At 43.0% G+C, this 19,580-nt stretch overlaps 1 protein-coding gene across 5 annotated transcripts in view; it reads left to right on the top strand.

Annotated features, from left to right (window-relative positions):
* phf21b (PHD finger protein 21B) overlaps window positions 1–19,580 on the top strand; it is an 84,456-nt gene that overhangs the window by 55,242 nt on the left and 9,634 nt on the right. For all 5 annotated transcript variants that reach the window (XM_047389709.1, XM_047389711.1, XM_047389713.1 and 2 more), the window contains 7 exons: window positions 7,104–7,373; window positions 17,206–17,298; window positions 17,815–18,138; window positions 18,786–18,914; window positions 19,000–19,051; window positions 19,197–19,273; window positions 19,358–19,412. In XM_047389709.1, coding sequence (XP_047245665.1) covers window positions 7,104–7,373; window positions 17,206–17,298; window positions 17,815–18,138; window positions 18,786–18,914; window positions 19,000–19,051; window positions 19,197–19,273; window positions 19,358–19,412 — 1,000 coding nt within the window. The remainder of the gene's footprint in view (window positions 1–7,103; window positions 7,374–17,205; window positions 17,299–17,814; window positions 18,139–18,785; window positions 18,915–18,999; window positions 19,052–19,196; window positions 19,274–19,357; window positions 19,413–19,580) is intronic.

Here is a 19,580-nt window from a genome sequence, read left to right as displayed (position 1 = left end):
GTCCAGACTGGGTCATCAACAGAACAATGGTCCCAAACACAGGAGCAAATCCGCTGATACAGAGTAGAATCAAGGTGTTGCAAAGACCAGACCTCCACCTGATGGATTTAGACAGCTTTGCAGAAACAAAACTCAATGAACTAAAGCAGCATAGTGAAGAAGAGTGGGCCAGAATGTCTTCACCAGGTTCTGACAGAGAGTTATGGCTTCTAAAGGAGGTTTTAGATAATTGGGTGGACTTCATCTTTATTTAATGATTATTGAATCTGTTGGTTTTTTTTTTACACTTGTGGTTAGATTTAAAACATTTAAGAACCTGGTAAAGATCAGATCGGCTTCACCATGACTGTAGGACCTGAACCAGGACTCCCAGGCAGCTGCCTGTGTTTTAATTTGGAAGGAAAACTAAAGAAAACATTGACGCAGTGAATGTACTTAAAGACATTTCTTTCCAAAAACATCTCTGGATCAGTAGATTGTGGCCTGCAGGTGTACAAAACATCTTCACCATGAAATCAGTAACTAACTGTAGAGCAGAAAATAACTGGAGTCAGGAAACGGGTTTAAATTTGTGACGCTAGGAGTGAAGTAAAGACATCCTGTTCCTACTGCTGTATCGATAAAATATTCATGACCCTGATCTGATCAGAGGAGCGTTGTGCTTCTGTCGCCTCTACACGGAGTCCCATTGCGAGCTGATCCACTTCAAGATGATCCTGCTTGTATGATTCATGATGGGAATCACATCTGAACCATCTGCCCGCAGAGCTACAGCCTCCAGCTTCCATCAGTTCCTCGTGTCTCTCAGCTGAACCTCCACCTTCTCTCTCGGCTCTCCGATGGCGCCGCGGTGCCAAGCTCTGGGCGAGGGGCCAGGCTGTTCTGTTTGCCCCGCGTTGATAAGCTGTCAGAGCGCCAGAGATGGAGCGGAGAGGGTCCATTCACTCAGACACTGCAGCCAACTGTTTAGGGTTTGAATTTCCACTCAAATTGGACTTCATGGTTCCCTGTTTCCTCCTTTTTAAAAAGTTTTTAAATGTTAAACAAATAATTTTAGTTTAATTTAAGACGAAAGTAACTTTTCAAGGATGAAAACCCACCAAACGTCTGGACCCAAACACCATAGACCTGCTGCTCATGGTTGGAGCTTTATCTCTTTTCACTCTTACTGCCATAAAATTATTTTGAGAACATTTCTGTCATCCAGTCCTGTAAATCTAAAGTTCGTTCGTCTCTCTGGGAATAAGAAAAACATCCGTCCATTTCCTCAGCGCCTTCCAGGACTGAGGAACCTCGCTGGTAAATGGAGTGTAAACAAAGAAAGCGCTGGAAGCTGAACTGATGGAAATCTGAACAGCTACTAATGCGTTTTCCAGCAGCCTCCTTATCTCAAAGGCCCATATCAAAACAGCCAGCATAATGAGTGAGGCTAATCTGGTCGGCTGGCTGTAAACAGCCCAGGATGACCTTAACTGTGGACTCAGAGCTGCGAGCACGTTCTCAATTAAATTTCTCCAGTCGAGGGGATTAGAGTATGCCAGCTGAATGAGCAACTTTACTGCTGAACATCATTAAAACCAACGAAGAAAAACATGTGCTGACTGAAGCTCTCATATCTTTAGATTATGGATGTCTCTTTGTCTTCACTCAGACTTTCTCCGATTCAGAGCATTAAAGCTGTAAAAACTAAGCAGTGTCTTAATAGTTTAAAGCCTAAAGCATGTAGCCCTGCTGGTTGTTCTGGTCTACATGGGTCAGAACTACATAGAGTGGACCAGAGAACCTGAGATAAACTCATGGATGAGCAAAGATCGTGTAGAGAGTGGCTTGTGTTGACCATCCGCTTATCTGAGAACAGTTCCTGGTAGGAAGGGGTCCAGGATGGAAACCCAGACATCTGTCCTGCTCAAATTGAGGGCATTCAAAGACGTTCCCGGACCAGAAGAAATATTTAGTCCTCTCAACAGGTTTTGGGTCTGCTCCAGGGTCTCTTCCCAGTAGGACATGGAAAATCTCAAAAAGGAAGGATCCTGAGGTCATCCTGATCCTAGGAACCACATCAACGGACTCCTTTAAAAGTGGAGGAGCAGTGTCCTACCTCCTTTCTTTTTTCTTTCCTTCCTTCCTTCCTTGTGCCCTATCTGCTCCCTCCTTATTTTCCTCCCAGCTTTTCTTTTCTCCTACTTTCTTTCCTTTCTTGTCCTTCCTTCATTCCTTTCTTTTTTCCTACTTTGTCGTTGATTTCTTGCATCTTTCCTTCCTAGTGTCCTTTCTTTCCTTCCTTCAATGTTTCTTTCTTTCCTTAACTTTCCTTAACTTCCTTCCTTTTCTTAAGTAATTTTTTCCTGTTTCTGGTTTTCTATGTTCCACATTTTAAATCTTTCCACTGTGGAAATATCTTTCATAAATTATTTCATATTCTAAAAGGACCGAGATCTCTGGTTCTGGACAATATTCTGCAGGGAAACCCCTGCCCCGTCCCCCTTGTTATGGATCTGTACTCCCTGATGGCCATGTCCTCCTCATATAGGATAACGCTCCCTACCACACTGCAGATATTTCCAGAGCAACCATGGATTGGCACCAGTTCTCTAGATCTGAATCCAATCAAGCATGTGTCGGATGTTCTGGAGAAATGCGGACTTAAAAGATCTGGTGCTGATGCCTTGGTGGGTTGATGCAAGGTTTTGTCATCATATTGAAGCTTTTTTACCCCTTTTAGTTTAGAGTGAAAAAGTAAAAGTGTCATAGTTGAAGCTTCGTAAGTCCAGTTAAAAACAGGTATGTCATATATAAAGTTTCTAAAATATTTCTTCTAATGTTAGTTTGGTAAGAAAAGCAAACTAAAATCAAACCTCTGCTGAAATCTGGACGTGAATGTTACAGAAACCTGAGCAACAACTCAGCAGCCCTGAACCGTAGAAACTGCGGTGCGAGCTGCAACTTTCCAGCTCCTTTTAAACACAGCTGGTGGTGATTTGCACCACTTTGATGTTCTCTGTGTAGTGCATCATCAGCTCTCGAGCTGCAGCGAGGCAGGCATCAGAAAGCCCATTTCCTCCGCCGTCATTAGATGAAAGGTGAGCAGCAAGTGTGCCCTGATGAAAGCTGCTGCGTCCTCATTTAACTCTGCAGATATGTGGAGAAAATGGCTCGTTAGGGCCTCTGACAATGGCGGTAATGTTTTCTGCAGATCCTCGCTCCATCCCCCCCCCTGTCCTTCTCTGGAGGGTCAGCCAGAACCTCAACAATAAATAAAACCACCTCTCAGAAAAAGAACCTCTAAATCGATTACAGCATGTGAGAGAAGAAACAGAGGCTCTTTCTCCTCTCTGGTGTTTTCCTTTGCACCCAGTGTGCATTAGTGAATCCTCACTTGAGCAGCTGTTGGGTGTATAAATGTGTAAGAGTCACCCTGAAGGTGGTGGGAATGGCACTGGGTGTCGAAACTATGAGTTGAAACGATTTCAAAAGATTTTGAATGTTAGTCCCAGGTCCAATCGATTCTGGGGACTCGATGCCAAACCCATTTATGGCTGGGATATAGCAGTCCAACGTTGGGCTGTAGGAATGGCCTTCTTGTTTGGGAACATTAAGGTTTCTCATGCAGCGACGGTGGGGAAAGAAAGGTGGACCGATCCAGAACTTTATGTCAACATACGTATATTTCAATAAGCAATAAGATATGTAACTCTGCACTTGATTTACTCACCTGAATGGAAACATCCCTGGTTCTGGGGAATAAGAAGCTGTCTGCAGCATTCAACCAGTCCAAAACACTGCACAGCATAGGAGATAGTACAACACACCAGGATTCCCTCTGACCTGGTGCATTCAAGTACAGGTCCTTCTCAAAATATTAGCATATTGTGATAAAGTTCATTATTTTCCATAATGTCATGATGAAAATTTAACATTCATATATTTTAGATTCATTGCACACTAACTGAAATATTTCAGGTCTTTTATTGTCTTAATACGGATGATTTTGGCATACAGCTCATGAAAACCCAAAATTCCTATCTCACAAAATTAGCATATTTCATCCGACCAATAAAAGAAAAGTGTTTTTAATACAAAAAACGTCAAACTTCAAATAATCATGTACAGTTATGCACTCAATACTTGGTCGGGAATCCTTTGGCAGAAATGACTGCTTCAATGCGGCGTGACATGGAGGCAATCAGCTTGTGGCACTGCTGAGGTCTTATGGAGGCCCAGGATGCTTCGATAGCGGCCTTTAGCTCATCCAGAGTGTTGGGTCTTGAGTCTCTCAACGTTCTCTTCACAATATCCCACAGATTCTCTATGGGGTTCAGGTCAGGAGAGTTGGCAGGCCAATTGAGCACAGTGATACCATGGTCAGTAAACCATTTACCAGTGGTTTTGGCACTGTGAGCAGGTGCCAGGTCGTGCTGAAAAATGAAATCTTCATCTCCATAAAGCTTTTCAGCAGATGGAAGCATGAAGTGCTCCAAAATCTCCTGATAGCTAGCTGCATTGACCCTGCCCTTGATAAAACACAGTGGACCAACACCAGCAGCTGACACGGCACCCCAGACCATCACTGACTGTGGGTACTTGACACTGGACTTCTGGCATTTTCGCATTTCCTTCTCCCCAGTCTTCCTCCAGACTCTGGCACCTTGGTTTCCGAATGACATGCAGAATTTGCTTTCATCCGAAAAAAGTACTTTGGACCACTGAGCAACAGTCCAGTGCTGCTTCTCTGAAGCCCAGGTCAGGCGCTTCTGCCGCTGTTTCTGGTTCAAAAGTGGCTTGACCTGGGGAATGCTGCACCTGTAGCCCATTTCCTGCACACGCCTGTGCACGGTGGCTCTGGATGTTTCTACTCCAGACTCAGTCCACTGCTTCCGCAGGTCCTCCAAGGTCTGGAATCGGCCCTTCTCCACAATCTTCCTCAGGGTCCGGTCACATCTTCTCGTTGTGCAGCGTTTTCTGCCACACTTTTTCCTTCCCACAGACTTCCCACTGAGGTGCCTCGATACAGCACTCTGGGAACAGCCTATTCGTTCAGAAATTTCTTTCTGTGTCTTACCCTCTTGCTTGAGGGTGTCAATAGTGGCCTTCTGGACAGCAGTCAGGTCGGCAGTCTTACCCATGATTGGGGTTTTGAGTGATGAACCAGGCTGGGAGTTTTAAATGCCTCAGGAATCTTTTGCAGGTGTTTAGAGTTAACTCGTTGATTCAGATGATTAGGTTCATAGCTCGTTTAGAGACCCTTTTAATGAAATGCTAATTTTGTGAGATAGGAATTTTGGGTTTTCATGAGCTGTATGCCAAAATCATCCATATTAAGACAATAAAAGACCTGAAATATTTCAGTTAGTGTGCAATGAATCTAAAATATATGAATGTTAAATTTTCATCATGACATTATGGAAAATAATGAACTTTATCACAATATGCTAATATTTTGAGAAGGACCTGTACATCTCGTAAACTAGAATGTCTCAACATGAAACAACTCCAAAGTGATTTAAACCTGTTTTTATTCTTAAATCTTAAAGCTTTTCTGATTTTGATTCTGATTCTGAAATGTCTAAACAATCTCATCCCTCCCTCCCTCCCCATAGTGGCCACTTTTTGAAACGAAATAATCCTAAACCGTGATTTGTATGTACTGTTAGATCAGTATGGCAGACCCATAGCATGATACTGCTACTACCATGTTCGACAGTTATTATAGAGCTCTTGGGTTAAAAAACTTCACCTTGACTATTCTACACATGCTTCTTGTCGTTCTGGCCGAACCGCTCAATCATCTCTGATTCAAATTTTTTTTTTTGCAGAAGGCCTTTGGCTAGGCCATGTAGCTGCACGTTCCAGTCGTGCTCGGAAGGTCCATTTTGGAGCCACACTTTCACTCATATTTAAATCCTTTCACCATGGGCAGCTACAGGGTTCAACTTTCCAGCTTGTTTTGGTTCTGTTGGTTCCTAGATTGGTCCAGAGTTTTCTAACCGATTTTCTTTCATCTCACGATGACTGTTTGGTTCTTCTACCCGACCGGGTCAATGTGGTGACACATCCGACAAACCTTTACTTCCTCACAGTTAATTAAACTGATGCTTTTGGATTCTCCGTTTATTTAGAAATTAAATAAAATGAATAAAGGTGAATGAATTTTTATGTTTGTACAGCTGCTTATAACACTTGGTTGAATTAAATCATTAAAGTTCTCAAATTAGAATTCATCCCATTGAGACGGTCTAAACAGCTGAGAGAAATTTACTGCAGATTCATCCCGTTTTAAAGCTGTTTCATTAAAAGTTTATTTTTAGTGTGAGCTATTGTAAAAATGTCCATGAATCTGATCCCAGGCGGGTCCGAAAGGCTCTCAGAGCATCTTAAACGTGTCCTTTTTTATACCTGCTGATCCCCCTCCCTCCAGGAGGGGCCTGTCTCTGGTCCCCAGCCTGCAGAGGCTTTAAATGAGTGACCTTTCAGACAATCGGAGGGGCCCCCGGCTCTGAATAGAGAGCAGCGGCCCCTGGGTCCCGGTGCAGGCGGCTGTTTGGGTCGCCTGTGGATTCCATTGATTCCCTGAAACAAAAAGGTTTCAGGAAGCTTGTAGACGACATGAATTAAGATCCAACAAGTTAATGCATGTAGGGGAAAGTTTTGGACTGTTTTTTTTTTTTACCACTGATTATTTATTAACTGAAATCTGAAAATGAGTCGAATTTATTTCAAACGTTTACTGCCATCAAAGTCTTCTCTTGATTTTCCTGGTTTGGAAGAATTGTGGTGCTGGTCCTGTACTTCCATCTTATTACCTCTGAATGAAATGCTTCCTGAGAAGATGGGAGCAAATTTATTCTCCAAACATTCAGGGTGTTTATAGAAGCTTGGCTGTTTGCAGGGAAAAGGAGAGACGTTAGGCTCTGTTTTAGTTTTCTGTGTGTTTCTGGCTTGGGGAAAAAAGCGGCGGGCAGAATATGAAATATTTACAGCGGATAAAAGGGGAGGGAAACCTTTTGGAAGAAGCCAAGGAGGGTGGGGGGAGGGTTTTCAGAGTGACTCCTGTCAGACGTGATGAAGTATAACACACCTGTCTGTCTCTCCCCGTCTCCCTGCAGAAGCTGGCTGTCCGAAGCTGTCCCGTGGGGACCACCAAGCCGCTGTCGCTCATCAAGACCCCCAGCCAGGGCATCGCCATCTCCGTGGTTCCGGCCAAGGCTCCCGTTTCCATGGTGACAGCACACATTAACGGCCAGAAGGCGCCCGGGCCAGAGCCGCTGCAGACGTCGCCCATCAACCTCCAGGCGTCTGGCAGGGCGCCGGCCGGTGCCGGAGTCGTCCCATTTGGCGGCGGCAGACGAGCCGGGGAGCTGCTGCCCCCCTCCCAGGTAACCCTCACCTGCACCAGCACAGTGGGCGGGGTCAAGCTGATCAAGTCTGATAAAAGAGATGAAAACCTAAGAGTTTAGATCTTTAATGACAAGACTCATGCGTCCTGCAGGTGTCGGTCAGAAGCTTTCTGGTCGCTGCTGCTTCCTGCAGCATAAACCCGGTTTTAATACAAGAGTCTGCAGAGCAGGTTTAACCTCAGCCTCCAGCTGCAGCAGGAAAGTTTCCTGTGTTCATGTTGAGCACATTCTGCAGCAGGGCTGTTTTTTGCATGATACAGGAAACTCATAAAATTGTGAAATTCTAGGTAAACGTTGCAATAAATGTACATTTTCCTTGTTGCTGTTCAACAAGAACTTGGCAACATTAATACTGCAAGGATTGATATTGCCATGACGATATATTGCCGACATATTGTGCAGGCCTACTCTTGCTGTTTGTTGGGATTCAGGCTGCAGCCTCTCCGCTCCCCGAGTACTTTATATTCAGCTCCATCAGCTTCACCGGCTGGGATCAGAGCTCCATCGCTGTAATTTTACGGTTTTTACAGAGAAGCCTCAGGACCCTCGGGCTCAGTCTTTATCCCTCTTCTGCCATTCCTTCTCTTCACCATGTCCATAAAGGAAAATGAGGAGGTTTTCTTTTTAATTTTCACTGTGAAAGCGAACAAGCGAGATTCAGAGTTGAGATTTCAGGAGGGAAATCGTATCAGTCACCAGACATTGTCACAGAAGTTGGCAACCTGTGAGATAAACTTTAAGGTTTAGAGTTTGTAGGATATAATATCAATTAAACCTGCAAACCCATACATAATACATATAGTTAATGATTATAAGTGTGTGTTACATGGAGATGGGGCAGTCTCCATTACAATATTTATTAGAGTTTTGTTAAACGGTTTTTAAGACTTTGTTTTGCTTTTGGAGCTGCACTCAGGAGTTAATTACTACATGCTTTTCATTCTTAGATGCAGACACATCTAAACACATTAATTTCACTGATTCAACTTAAACATATAGCTTAATACACACAGAGTGATGTACTTGGAAGGGTTATTTCTGTTCATGTTGGTGATTATGGCTTCCAGCTAATGAAAACCCAATAATCTACTTACTTACATTACATTAGACCCATTTCAAAAGATGTCTCTCATTTTCTTCTTGACAAAACTCTATAGTTTCTGTATTGGGTTTTGGTAATGCCAGTTTGCTGGCCAATCAAGCACAGCAACACCATGGTCATTGGACCAGCTTTTGGTGTGTGGACCAGTACCAAGTCCTTCTGGAAAATAAAATCAGCACCGTCATAAAGCTCGTCACCAGAAGAAAGCATGAAGTGCTCTAAAATGTCGTACTGGATGGCTGAGTTGACTGTGGTCTTCAGAAAACCAAGTGAACCAGAACCAGCAGATGACACGGCACCCCAAATGATCACTGACTGTGGAAACCTCACTCTGGACTTCCATCAACGTGGATTCTGTTCCTCCCAACTCTTCCACCAGACTCTTGGACCTTGATTTCTAAAGTAATACAAACTTTACTTTCATCTGAAAAGATTTCTTTGGACCACTGAGCAACAGTCCAGTTATTTTTCTCCTTGGCCCAGGTAAGACGCTTTTGACATCACCTCTGCTTCAGGAGTGGCCAGACACATAGAATGCGGCAGTTCTAGCCCATGTCCTGGACACATCTGTGTGTGGCGGTTCTGGAAGCTTTGAGTCTAGCTGCAGTCTTGGGGAATCTCCCCCAAGCTCTAAAATAGTCATTTCTTCTCAATTCTCCTATGGCTGCAGGTATCCCTGTGCCTTGTGGTTGTTTTCAAAAACATCTTTTTCTTCCACTTAATTTTCCAAAAGTATGCCTGTATACAGCATCTTTAGAAATGACTTTTCGTGACTTACCCTGCTTGTGGGGGGTGTCAGTGACTGTCTACTGGACCTATTCATTGTGTACACATAACAAAACATTTATGGATTCAAAATCTTTTTGTTTTTATCTGAGGGAATATTCAAATTTTTGGGAAACTGAATTTGTGGTTTTCATGCATCAAAGTTAAGTAAACACTCGAAATATATCACTGTGTGTGATGAATTGTCTGGTAAAAATTAACAGTTCAGATTAATAAAGAGAATCATTATTAGCAGCTGTAGTTTCATATTAAATCATTTAAATCTCAAATTAGGTATTGTATGAAAAGGATGCATCAATATGAGAACAGAGCTACATTAATTCCTTTTTATAACTTGATTTGTCTAATTGCAGTGGTCCCCTTGGTTAAATTTTCATTAAAAAGCAGCTTTTAACAACTAAACAATAATAATAAGCAGCGTTCATTCAAACAGTGGCAACAACAACAAAACGGCACATGAGCTGCTTCTTTTCATGATATTATTATATATAAAATATATATATATATTATTTTCACAAAGATGCTGCAGGCTCGGCCAATCAGAGGCTGTTTGGGTCCACCTGGCTGCTAATTCATGGATCAATAGTGGGTGTAATGGGACTGCTGCTTTGCATGACGGCGAGCATCATGGCTGCAGGGAAATGTTTGGTTCTGCAGGAGAACTTCAGTGGAGTTTGGTGGAAAAGCAGCAGTGATGGAGCTTCGAGAGTCTTTCCAGTGGTCCAGATATTTATGCTAAGCTGCAATGAGGCACCACAGCTTGATCTTTCAGGGTTTTGTTTGCTTCCAAGAGTGCTGTGGCACCTCCTGCTGACCTTATTACACACTGAGGATTGAAAGGAGCCTCTTTTAAAACAATTAAATGCGGCTTCCTAAGTGAATTGTTTCTTTCTGGCCTCGTCTGTTTTATTCTTCTCAGAAGCTTCTGCTGATGCCTTAAATAAAAATCCCTGCCAGGGACAGGAGCAGTTGTTTACTTCAGTGAATGCAGCCTTGAAACCGTTCCAAGCTGCAGCAAACGGCTGAAAACTAACAAACCTGTGAGAAGTGTCTCCTGGTAATCAGCAGAAGATCTGAACCGATGGCGGTCAGTTGAATGTTTGGTCCTGCAGGTAACGTTACCTGAGCTGCAGATAATTAATGCTTTCCTGCGCTGAGCTGTGATTGGAGCATGAAGCAAAGAGGCCTCGAGGAAGGGAAACCTGTTTGAATGTCTGCGGCTTTAATAACCGGCCTTCTTCATCTTCCTCAAGCAGCACCCAAGGTCATCCTCGGCATCCGCCTTGGAGTCTCGTTAAAGCCGGAGGAAGAGCTGCAGTGGGATGAATGATTATTTTATCTGGAGCTGCAGAGTAACCTCAGAACAAACACATCTGCAGCGGGTTTCTCCTCATCCTTCAGTCGAGTTATTTAGCTTCACAGAGTTCAGGCAGAATCAAACCTCAGAGCTGAGAGGCACTGCAGGCTTTAAGCTCCAGATCTGTTCACAGAAATATCCAAACCATTTATGGTTCCGAGTCCAGAATCAGAACATCAGAATTCTGTTCCTGAGAGGAAAGTCTGGATTCACAAGCTAGGCTGCAGTTTAAAAAAGATTTAACTTCTAAGGCATCATTTACACAAAGGTCACTGTTAGACATGAGGGTTTAGTTTCTGTCCTTGCTTTGATCTCACTGAAGGATCAGATTATCTGGAAGGTTTTTATTTATATCTGAAAATGTTCTTATGAATCTTCTAGCATAATGACTTGTTTCATCGCTGCCTTGAGACCTTCATCCTGTTTGTTTGTAGAACTTTCTGATGCTGCTACGTTTCAGGTTATCGCTCATATCTTCATCGTATGTCTGCAGCTGTTACTGACAATGAAGAACATCTAAATCATCTTGGTTTGATTGGGGGAAGAAAATGAGCTAAAAAATTACAACTTCTGCTGAAAGTGATCTAATCAGGATTAGAGGAGCATCTAAAGAGTTTTTATGGTCAGAGCAACTTTTACTAGTGGTCCTTCTGGAAGTCTTGCTGTTTTTTTCTGGAAGTTCTGTTCTCCACAACTTTGTTTGGTCCTTCTGGAAGTTCTGGTGATCCATTTGGAATATTTGTGATCCTTTAGATTTTTATGGAGGTCTCTTTTGGTTCTTCTTGGAGGCTCTGTTGGTCCTAATGGTTTCCTCTAAGCCCTACATCCAGTAGTTCTGTCAGTTCTTTAGGAGGTTCTTGTCATTTTTTTGGAATACAATTTTTGGTCCTGCTGGACGTTCTGTTGTTTGTTCTTGAGTTGATTGTTCTGGCTAACCCTAACCCTTCTCTCTGGAAGATTTGCTGGTCCTTCTGGAAGCTCTCGTGCTGGCTAACCTTGAAGTTCTGTTGCTGTTCATGGTGGTCTTTGAGTGGTTTTCATGCTCCTGGAGGTTCTTTGGGGTAGTTGAGGTGATTCCAGAAACAGCTGTGGCCCTGGGAAAAGTAATCTGGTGGTTCTAGAGAAAATTTCTTCTGGTTCCTGAGAAGGTTCTGTATCCGCTTGAGGAATGAATGGTGGTGATGGGGGACGATGTTCTGGTGATCCTGGATAGGGTCCTATGGAAACCATGGTTTTCAGTGTAACCACATTTCTTCCCAGCTGATCAAGTGTCTGGTTGTCCGGCAGGTTTACACAACTTCAACAATTCAGTATAAAAATACCCAAAATTTAATAAATCTATATAACTGTGCTTCAGTGCAACATAATATTTAATATTTTTATGCATATAAGTCCTAAAAATCTACCTTTAATTCATTTTAGAATAATATCCAAAGGTTTTTAGAAAAATATTTCTAAAAGTTTCCTAAAGAAAGTCTTTGGGCCACTGAAGGACCTGGACACGTCTCTGATGAATATAAAAAAAAGTTCTGGTAGCTTCCCGAGGAAAATCAGGCTGTACTAAAGAAGGTTTCTGTGGTCCTCATCTAAGATCTAGACTTTTGGTTCTTGTATGACCCCAGGGAAGTTCACAGCTTCTTTAATCTGTGGATTTTGGAATAATCTCTTCAGCTTCAGGAAGCTGTAAGGATGTCCTGGGATGAAGATGGGGACGTTTTGCAACCAGTTAACTTGAGTTCTAGAGAAAAGGACCATCAAGATTTACCTGGGGTTGAACTTCAGGTTCTAAAGGCCTCAGGCAAGGATCAGAGTCATCTTGGGAAGTTTATTTCAGGAGGCTTTGAGGATCATGTTTGGGTAAAGAGTTCCTTTAGGAATGCTGTTATGCAGGGGAACCCTAATGATGCTTTTAGGAGACTTGTGGGAGGTTCCATAGTTTTGTTGGTTGGTTTGTTTTTGACCATCACTAAAACAAAGCAAGTCATTTAGACCGAGATCTTGAGGTGGTTCCGATGGTTCACTGTGAGGAGAGTATCTGAGAGGTTTTCAGGGTTCAGGTGGTTCAGCAGATCCAACATGCTGGAAAACCAACCTTAAAGGGATGTTTCAATAGTTCCAGACGTCTTGAAATAAGTTTGAATTCGGATGTTCCAGGTTGGTGATGTTGGCAAGTGGCTTTAGACTCCCAAGTTGAAAGCAAAGGTGTCGGTGGGGAGTGTGCGTCACGGCTTTGATGAAGAAGCTGGGTTGCCATGGTAACCACCCTGGGTCAGCGAACCCAGTGAACTTTCCTCCACACCCAGTAATTCCTGACTTTCGGGGGCGCTGATCAATCCATGCCGTTTGGCAAACATCAGGCTGCTCCTCAGCATCTTTAGTCTTCCAGCTTCTGAATGATCACTGAAGAAACATTTAACCCCTCATAGACCCTAAGTGGAGTTAATCAGAAAATGAGATGGAACAATAAGATCTGAATAAAGCAGGCTTTAATAGGGGGGTTGCCACGGAGTGTTTAGCTTTAATCCAAGCAGCATTTCTCCTGAAGGAAGTGTTCACATCCTGAAGCTCTCTGGACAAACAGGACATAAACACAGCTGGATGTTGATTTGTGTAGCAACCTGATCTCAGCTTAATAAAGACAGAACAGACTGAGAGGAGCGCCCTCTGCTGGCTTTTGCTGGAACAGCATCACAACGTCTGTCTGAGGTTTTTCTGGATACCTTTTTAAAATCCTCCAGTAGAAACTAAAATGACACAAACTGAAGGGAGCTTTTTGGGGTCGACATGAATGAGAGCTGAAACTCAAAACGAAGCTGCTGAGTTCTCCTTTTACCCTGGGATGGTTGTCTCAGTAGAAACCTGTCATCTCTGCTCCATGGCTTCGTCCTGATTGCAGTGTGTGTGCACGTTCTCTTCCTCCTCTTCATCCTACTGTGATGACAGGAGCAGAGATGACAAACTCCTCCTCCTACAGGTCCTTCTCAAAAAATTAGCATATTGTGATAAAGTTCATTATTTTCCATAATGTCATGATGAAAATTTAACATTCATATATTTTAGATTCATTGCACACTAACTGAAATATTTCAGGTCTTTTATTGTCTTAATACAGATGATTTTGGCATACAGCTCATGAAAACCCAAAATTCCTATCTCACAAAATTAGCATATTTCATCCGACCAATAAAAGAAAAGTGTTTTTAATACAAAAAACGTCAACCTTCAAATAATCATGTACAGTTATGCACTCAATACTTGGTCGGGAATCCTTTGGCAGAAATGACTGCTTCAGTGCGGCGTGGCATGGAGGCAATCAGCCTGTGGCACTGCTGAGGTCTTATGGAGGCCCAGGATGCTTCGATAGCGGCCTTTAGCTCATCCAGAGTGTTGGGTCTTGAGTCTCTCAACGTTCTCTTCACAATATCCCACAGATTCTCTATGGGGTTCAGGTCAGGAGAGTTGGTAGGCCAATTGAGCACAGTGATACCATGGTCAGTAAACCATTTACCAGTGGTTTTGGCACTGTGAGCAGGTGCCAGGTCGTGCTGAAAAATGAAATCTTCATCTCCATAAAGCTTTTCAGCAGATGGAAGCATGAAGTGCTCCAAAATCTCCTGATAGCTAGCTGCATTGACCCTGCCCTTGATAAAACACAGTGGACCAACACCAGCAGCTGACACGGCACCCCAGACCATCACTGACTGTGGGTACTTGACACTGGACTTCTGGCATTTTGGCATTTCCTTCTCCCCAGTCTTCCTCCAGACTCTGGCACCTTGATTTCCGAATGACATGCAGAATTTGCTTTCATCCAAAAAAAGTACTTTGGACCACTGAGCAACAGTCCAGTGCTGCTTCTCTGTAGCCCAGGTCAGGCGCTTCTGCTGCTGTTTCTGGTTCAAAAGTGGCTTGACCTGGGGAATGCGGCACCTGTAGCCCATTTCCTGCACACGCCTGTGCACGGTGGCTCTGGATGTTTCTACTCCAGACTCAGTCCACTGCTTCCGCAGGTCCCCCAAGGTCTGGAATCGGCCCTTCTCCACAATCTTCCTCAGGGTCCGGTCACCTCTTCTCGTTGTGCAGCGTTTTCTGCCACACTTTTTCCTTCCCACAGACTTCCCACTGAGGTGTCTTGATACAGCACTCTGGGAACAGCCTATTCGTTCAGAAATGTCTTTCTGTGTCTTACCCTCTTGCTTGAGGGTGTCAATAGTGGCCTTCTGGACAGCAGTCAGGTCGGCAGTCTTACCCATGATTGGGGTTTTGAGTGATGAACCAGGCTGGGAGTTTTAAAGGCCTCAGGAATCTTCTGCAGGTGTTTAGAGTTAACTTGTTGATTCAGATGATTAGGTTCATAGCTCGTTTAGAGACCCTTTTAATGATATGCTAATTTTGTGAGATAGGAAGTTTGGGTTTTCATGAGCTGTATGCCAAAATCATCTGTATTAAGACAATAAAAGACCTGAAATATTTCAGTTAGTGTGCAATGAATCTAAAATATATGAATGTTAAATTTTCATCATGACATTATGGAAAATAATTAACTTCATCACAATATGCTAATATTTTGAGAAGGACCTGTATAATCCTACTTTCTGCCTCCACCTTGACCGGCTGCTGGCAGTCAGCTCACATCTTCTCCTTAATCCACAGTTAGTTTTCCTCCATAAAGAAATAAAAATCCTTTTATTGATTTGAAACTTTTACTTGCTTTCTACGTCTCTGAACCCTTTAAAGCCATATTTCAGTCCAGCCCTGTCCTTGGTCCTGCTTTACGGTAATAATCTCATTTAAAAAAGCTAAACAAAAAGCGGAGTTTAAGTCGTGATTTCTGTTTGCGGAGAGAGGAAACCAAAGATCACATCTTGGTTTTTGATATTCTCCTGTTTTGAATTTATAAAACAAGCTGCAGCATACTTGAGTTTCTGATGTTCCAGATTATTTCTCCAGATTTTTACACTGATTTTGAGAACATTTCAATAAGTATGGAAAAGAAACTAAAGTACCCTGTCATATTCTACTTTAATCTATCCATCTGTTCTGCTCATCTGCCTAAAACTTTAGATCAACTCTTTGCTGCATGTGAATTTTAGCTTCACTGTGAGTCCAACCTCCACCAGAAGATCACTCCAGGTTTCTTGACCTTCTGTTTTGCCTCAGAGAAATAAAATTTGATGATGATGATGCATCGACTTCATGCTGACAAAATGACACCAAGTATCAGGGTGTCTCTTGAAAGCAGCAAACAGGAAGTACTAATGTGCTGCATGACCTGAATTGTTAAGGATTATTTCATGAGACCACAGCGACAATTTAACAGCCTCAATAAGGCGAGAGGCTAAACTGAAGACTCGGTGTGTTTATTTTTTTGGCCAGTTTTTAACTTGAATCGAAGGATTGAAGAGTTTACAACATTTTGTTTCTGGATAAACAGCCAATCAGAGACTCCACGTCTGACACAGATCTCTCGTAGTTTTGTTTATAATCCATAAGAATAAAACAAAAGAACTGAAGAAAGAAAGAAATTCATTAACATGTTCGGCAAATCAGTAATCCAAGACGAGAGGACGAGGGGAGGGGGGGCAGAAAGACCCCTGAAGGAGAAGGTGTTAGGTTTGAAGAAAACAGGCAGCAATTACAGAAATGAAAGGCCTGAAACTGCAAGAATCCTCAGCTCTGCAGTTACCATGGTAACCAGCCTCCTCCTCATCCTCCCTCTTCATCCTTGCCGAGCCGCTTTGCAGCACAATACGACAAAACGAAAGGATTTTCACAGAAGAAGGGAGGAGGGAGAGTAGAAACCTTTACCTCCTCCATCCTCTATTTTGGTTTCTGATTCTGAACTGCTGAGACACAGCCCAGATGGCTTACTGGCTGTTTATACTGGTTTACATACTGGGTTAAGACACAGTTTTACATTAGTTTTGAATGGCTCTGGTGTTTATGGACTGTTTTTTATACTAGATCTAAACTTGTTTGCAGCCATTGTTTTGTGTAGTTTTGGACTTGTTTTACAGTCTGGTTTTAGACAGTTGTTGATTGGATTTAGACTGGTTTGGACCTCTTTTTGCATTTATTGAATTGTGGTGTTGTGGTTGACTTGAACTACTTTTCAGACTCCATTTGAGTCTGGTTCTGGATGTATTTTTAACCTAGTTTGGTTTATTAATTGTCTGTTACTGTGAGGAGATACAGAATGAAGCAGAACCACAGCAACTTCAAATTAATCTCCTCTCTGGAGGCTGTGTGGAACCATCAGAGCAAAGTTTATATATATCAAATATTCATGTTTCTAATGAAATAAACATTGTGGGAGAACTTAAAGCTCTCTTCTGGACACAAACTCCACTCTGAAATAATTATTTCTTTAAAGAAACACTGGTTTCAGTTATAGTCTTCTGCTGCTTAAATATTTAGACCGTGTCTCAAGTTTGTCTGCTGCAGGATTATTTTTTGTTTTTCTTTACCGGTTTCATATTATTTCTGGACCAAAACAAACGAGTAGAACTTCAGAAACCATCCGGTGAAGGATAAGCTCCTAACCAGTTCTGATTGATGTGTTTCAGATGCTAGGAACTCTCACTGCTGTGCCCATCAAGGTGCCTCAAGTCAGCTCGCTGCACCGGCTGGCAGGACAAGCAGCCACTGTGCTACCTCAGGTAAATCCCAACCATCGGGTCACTTTAACTGGGTTCTACTGGTTCCAGATCGAAACATGGAAACGGGCCCTGACAGCAGGCTGGTTTACAGAAATGTAAAAGTAAATATAAAGGAATAAAATGATTTCTGTGTTTGAGAATATTTATTTGGGGGAAAATCTGTCCAGGTTCGTCTCAGAACCAGCTCAGAGGAGAGTGATCCACCCCACTTGATCTTTACATCATGGCAACAAGAACAAAACCAGTTGAAACTGTTCCTGTGTCCAGCAGCAGAACATTCATCAAAACTAATTTTTCTAATCGTGTTTACCTGGTTAAAGTTTTTTGGATAATTTGCAATTTCCACTTTTATTTCCATTTATACCTTAAATGTTATTCGTATGAATATTGTTTTAAAAAGTTATTCAGAATATCTCTTTCTCTCTTACACATAAATATTATCCAGAAAACACCCAAAGACGTCAGAAATGAAAATGCGAACTATTTTACTGAAACTGTTGTTTTCACCCCCTACAGGTCAGGCCAAAGACCCAGATCCCAGACAGCCTCCCCCACAGTCCCTGCCAGGATCTGCAGCCGCTCAGCCTGCAGAGAGTCACCGCTGTGGTCAGCCCCAAGAGCCAGGCCCCCACCCTGCCCACCGCCAACAGCACCTTCAGCTCGGAGCACCAGCCAAACAGCCAGAACAATGCCTCCACTCCTCTGCTCGCCCCATCACTAGGCCCTGATTTGGGTAGCCCCTCCCAGCACGCCTCTGCAGGTCCCGGCGTGGCCTACGCCATCATCGCTGCCTCCCCTGCCCCCGGAAACGGGGTGTCGGCTGTCAGCGAAGCCGTAAAGGTACAGACACATTTTACATTAACATGAGCTAAGACTGAACAACAGCGTGACCAAAATGAACAACTTTAAAGGTGAAGCCAAAGTTTTTAAAAAGACCTTTTATTGTAACGGCAAACTAATGTAATGGTTCAAACCATCATCTGAACATGGAGAGAGGATGGACCAACTGCAGACTTACCAAGACATGGAGGTCCACCTAAACTGAAAGGCTGGGAAAGGAGAGCATTAATCAGAGAAGCAGCCAAGAGGTCTATGGTAACTCTGGAGGAGCTTTTGAGATTCATTGATTAGAATAATTAGTTGTTCTCTCCACAAGTCTGGCCTTTATACAACCTGGCAAAAATGATGGAATCACCAGTCTCGGAGGATGTACTTTTAGTAGTTTAATTTTGTTGAACAAAAGCGGATCAAACATGACACAAAACCACAGTCATTCTAGGTAAAACACTAAACGAAATCAAGTAAAAACATTGTTTTAGCTCAAGCAGAGGGAAAAATGATGGAATCACCTTGGAAATTTTAACTCCCAAAACTAACACATGCATCAGGAATTTCATAGTTTTTTGTATGAGGGGTTCAAGGTCAGAATAGCATTAACAGAAGTTAGTTAAGATTTTTTTTGAATGTGAGGTCTTGTGTGTTTCCAGGTGATAATTATCCAGCCGCAGGCCCCCAGCAGTATTGAGGGGTCCCCAGGGGCCCAGGCTGACTTCCCCTTACAGGAAGCTCCAACTGCTAAATCCCCTCCAAAGAAGAAAAAGGAGGAGGACCCTGAGGTGAAGTCCAGTCAGCTTTATTACAGGCAGGTTTTACAGTTGAAACACTAAGCAGGAAGTGACTCGTCTTCTGTGTTCCTTGCAGAAAATCGCCTTCATGGTCGCCCTCGGCCTCGTCACCACAGAGCAGCTAGAAGGTGAGTTCGCTCTGAATCTTTAGGATAACATTTGAGTCCCAACCTGCAAAAGAAACATAGCAAGAAGGTGGAGATTAGCTGCATCGTTAGAAAATTAAAAGGAAGCAAAAACCAAGAGCTTATAGGAGCTGTGTGTTTTGAGCAGAGATCCAGACGAAGAGGCAGGAGAGGAAGAGGAGAAGCACAGCCAACCCAGCCTACAGTGGCCTCTTCGAGCCGGAGGTGAGAAAACCATAGAAAACTTTTCCAAACATCAGCTTGTTCTGTGATGGTTCAGCTGTAACCAAACTTCCTGTTTGTGTGCAGAGGAAACGCCTGCCGTCACATTATCTGAACAGCTCCCTCTACCTGTCGGCACGAGGTAATGCATCTCACTCACAAAAACAACACCTGACCAGAAACAAAAACCTTGCGCGTTTTTTTCCCTTTGCTTTAATTTAACATGAAGGACAACTTCTTAACGCTGTGGGGAAGCATCATCTCCTTTATATTTCTAATGTAACTGACCTGAAACCATCAGACCGCTGCA

This window comes from Girardinichthys multiradiatus, chromosome 17 (assembly GCF_021462225.1).
Source record: "Girardinichthys multiradiatus isolate DD_20200921_A chromosome 17, DD_fGirMul_XY1, whole genome shotgun sequence".
Classification (NCBI taxonomy): domain Eukaryota; kingdom Metazoa; phylum Chordata; class Actinopteri; order Cyprinodontiformes; family Goodeidae; genus Girardinichthys; species Girardinichthys multiradiatus.
This window is presented reverse-complemented; position numbering and strand designations above follow the sequence as displayed.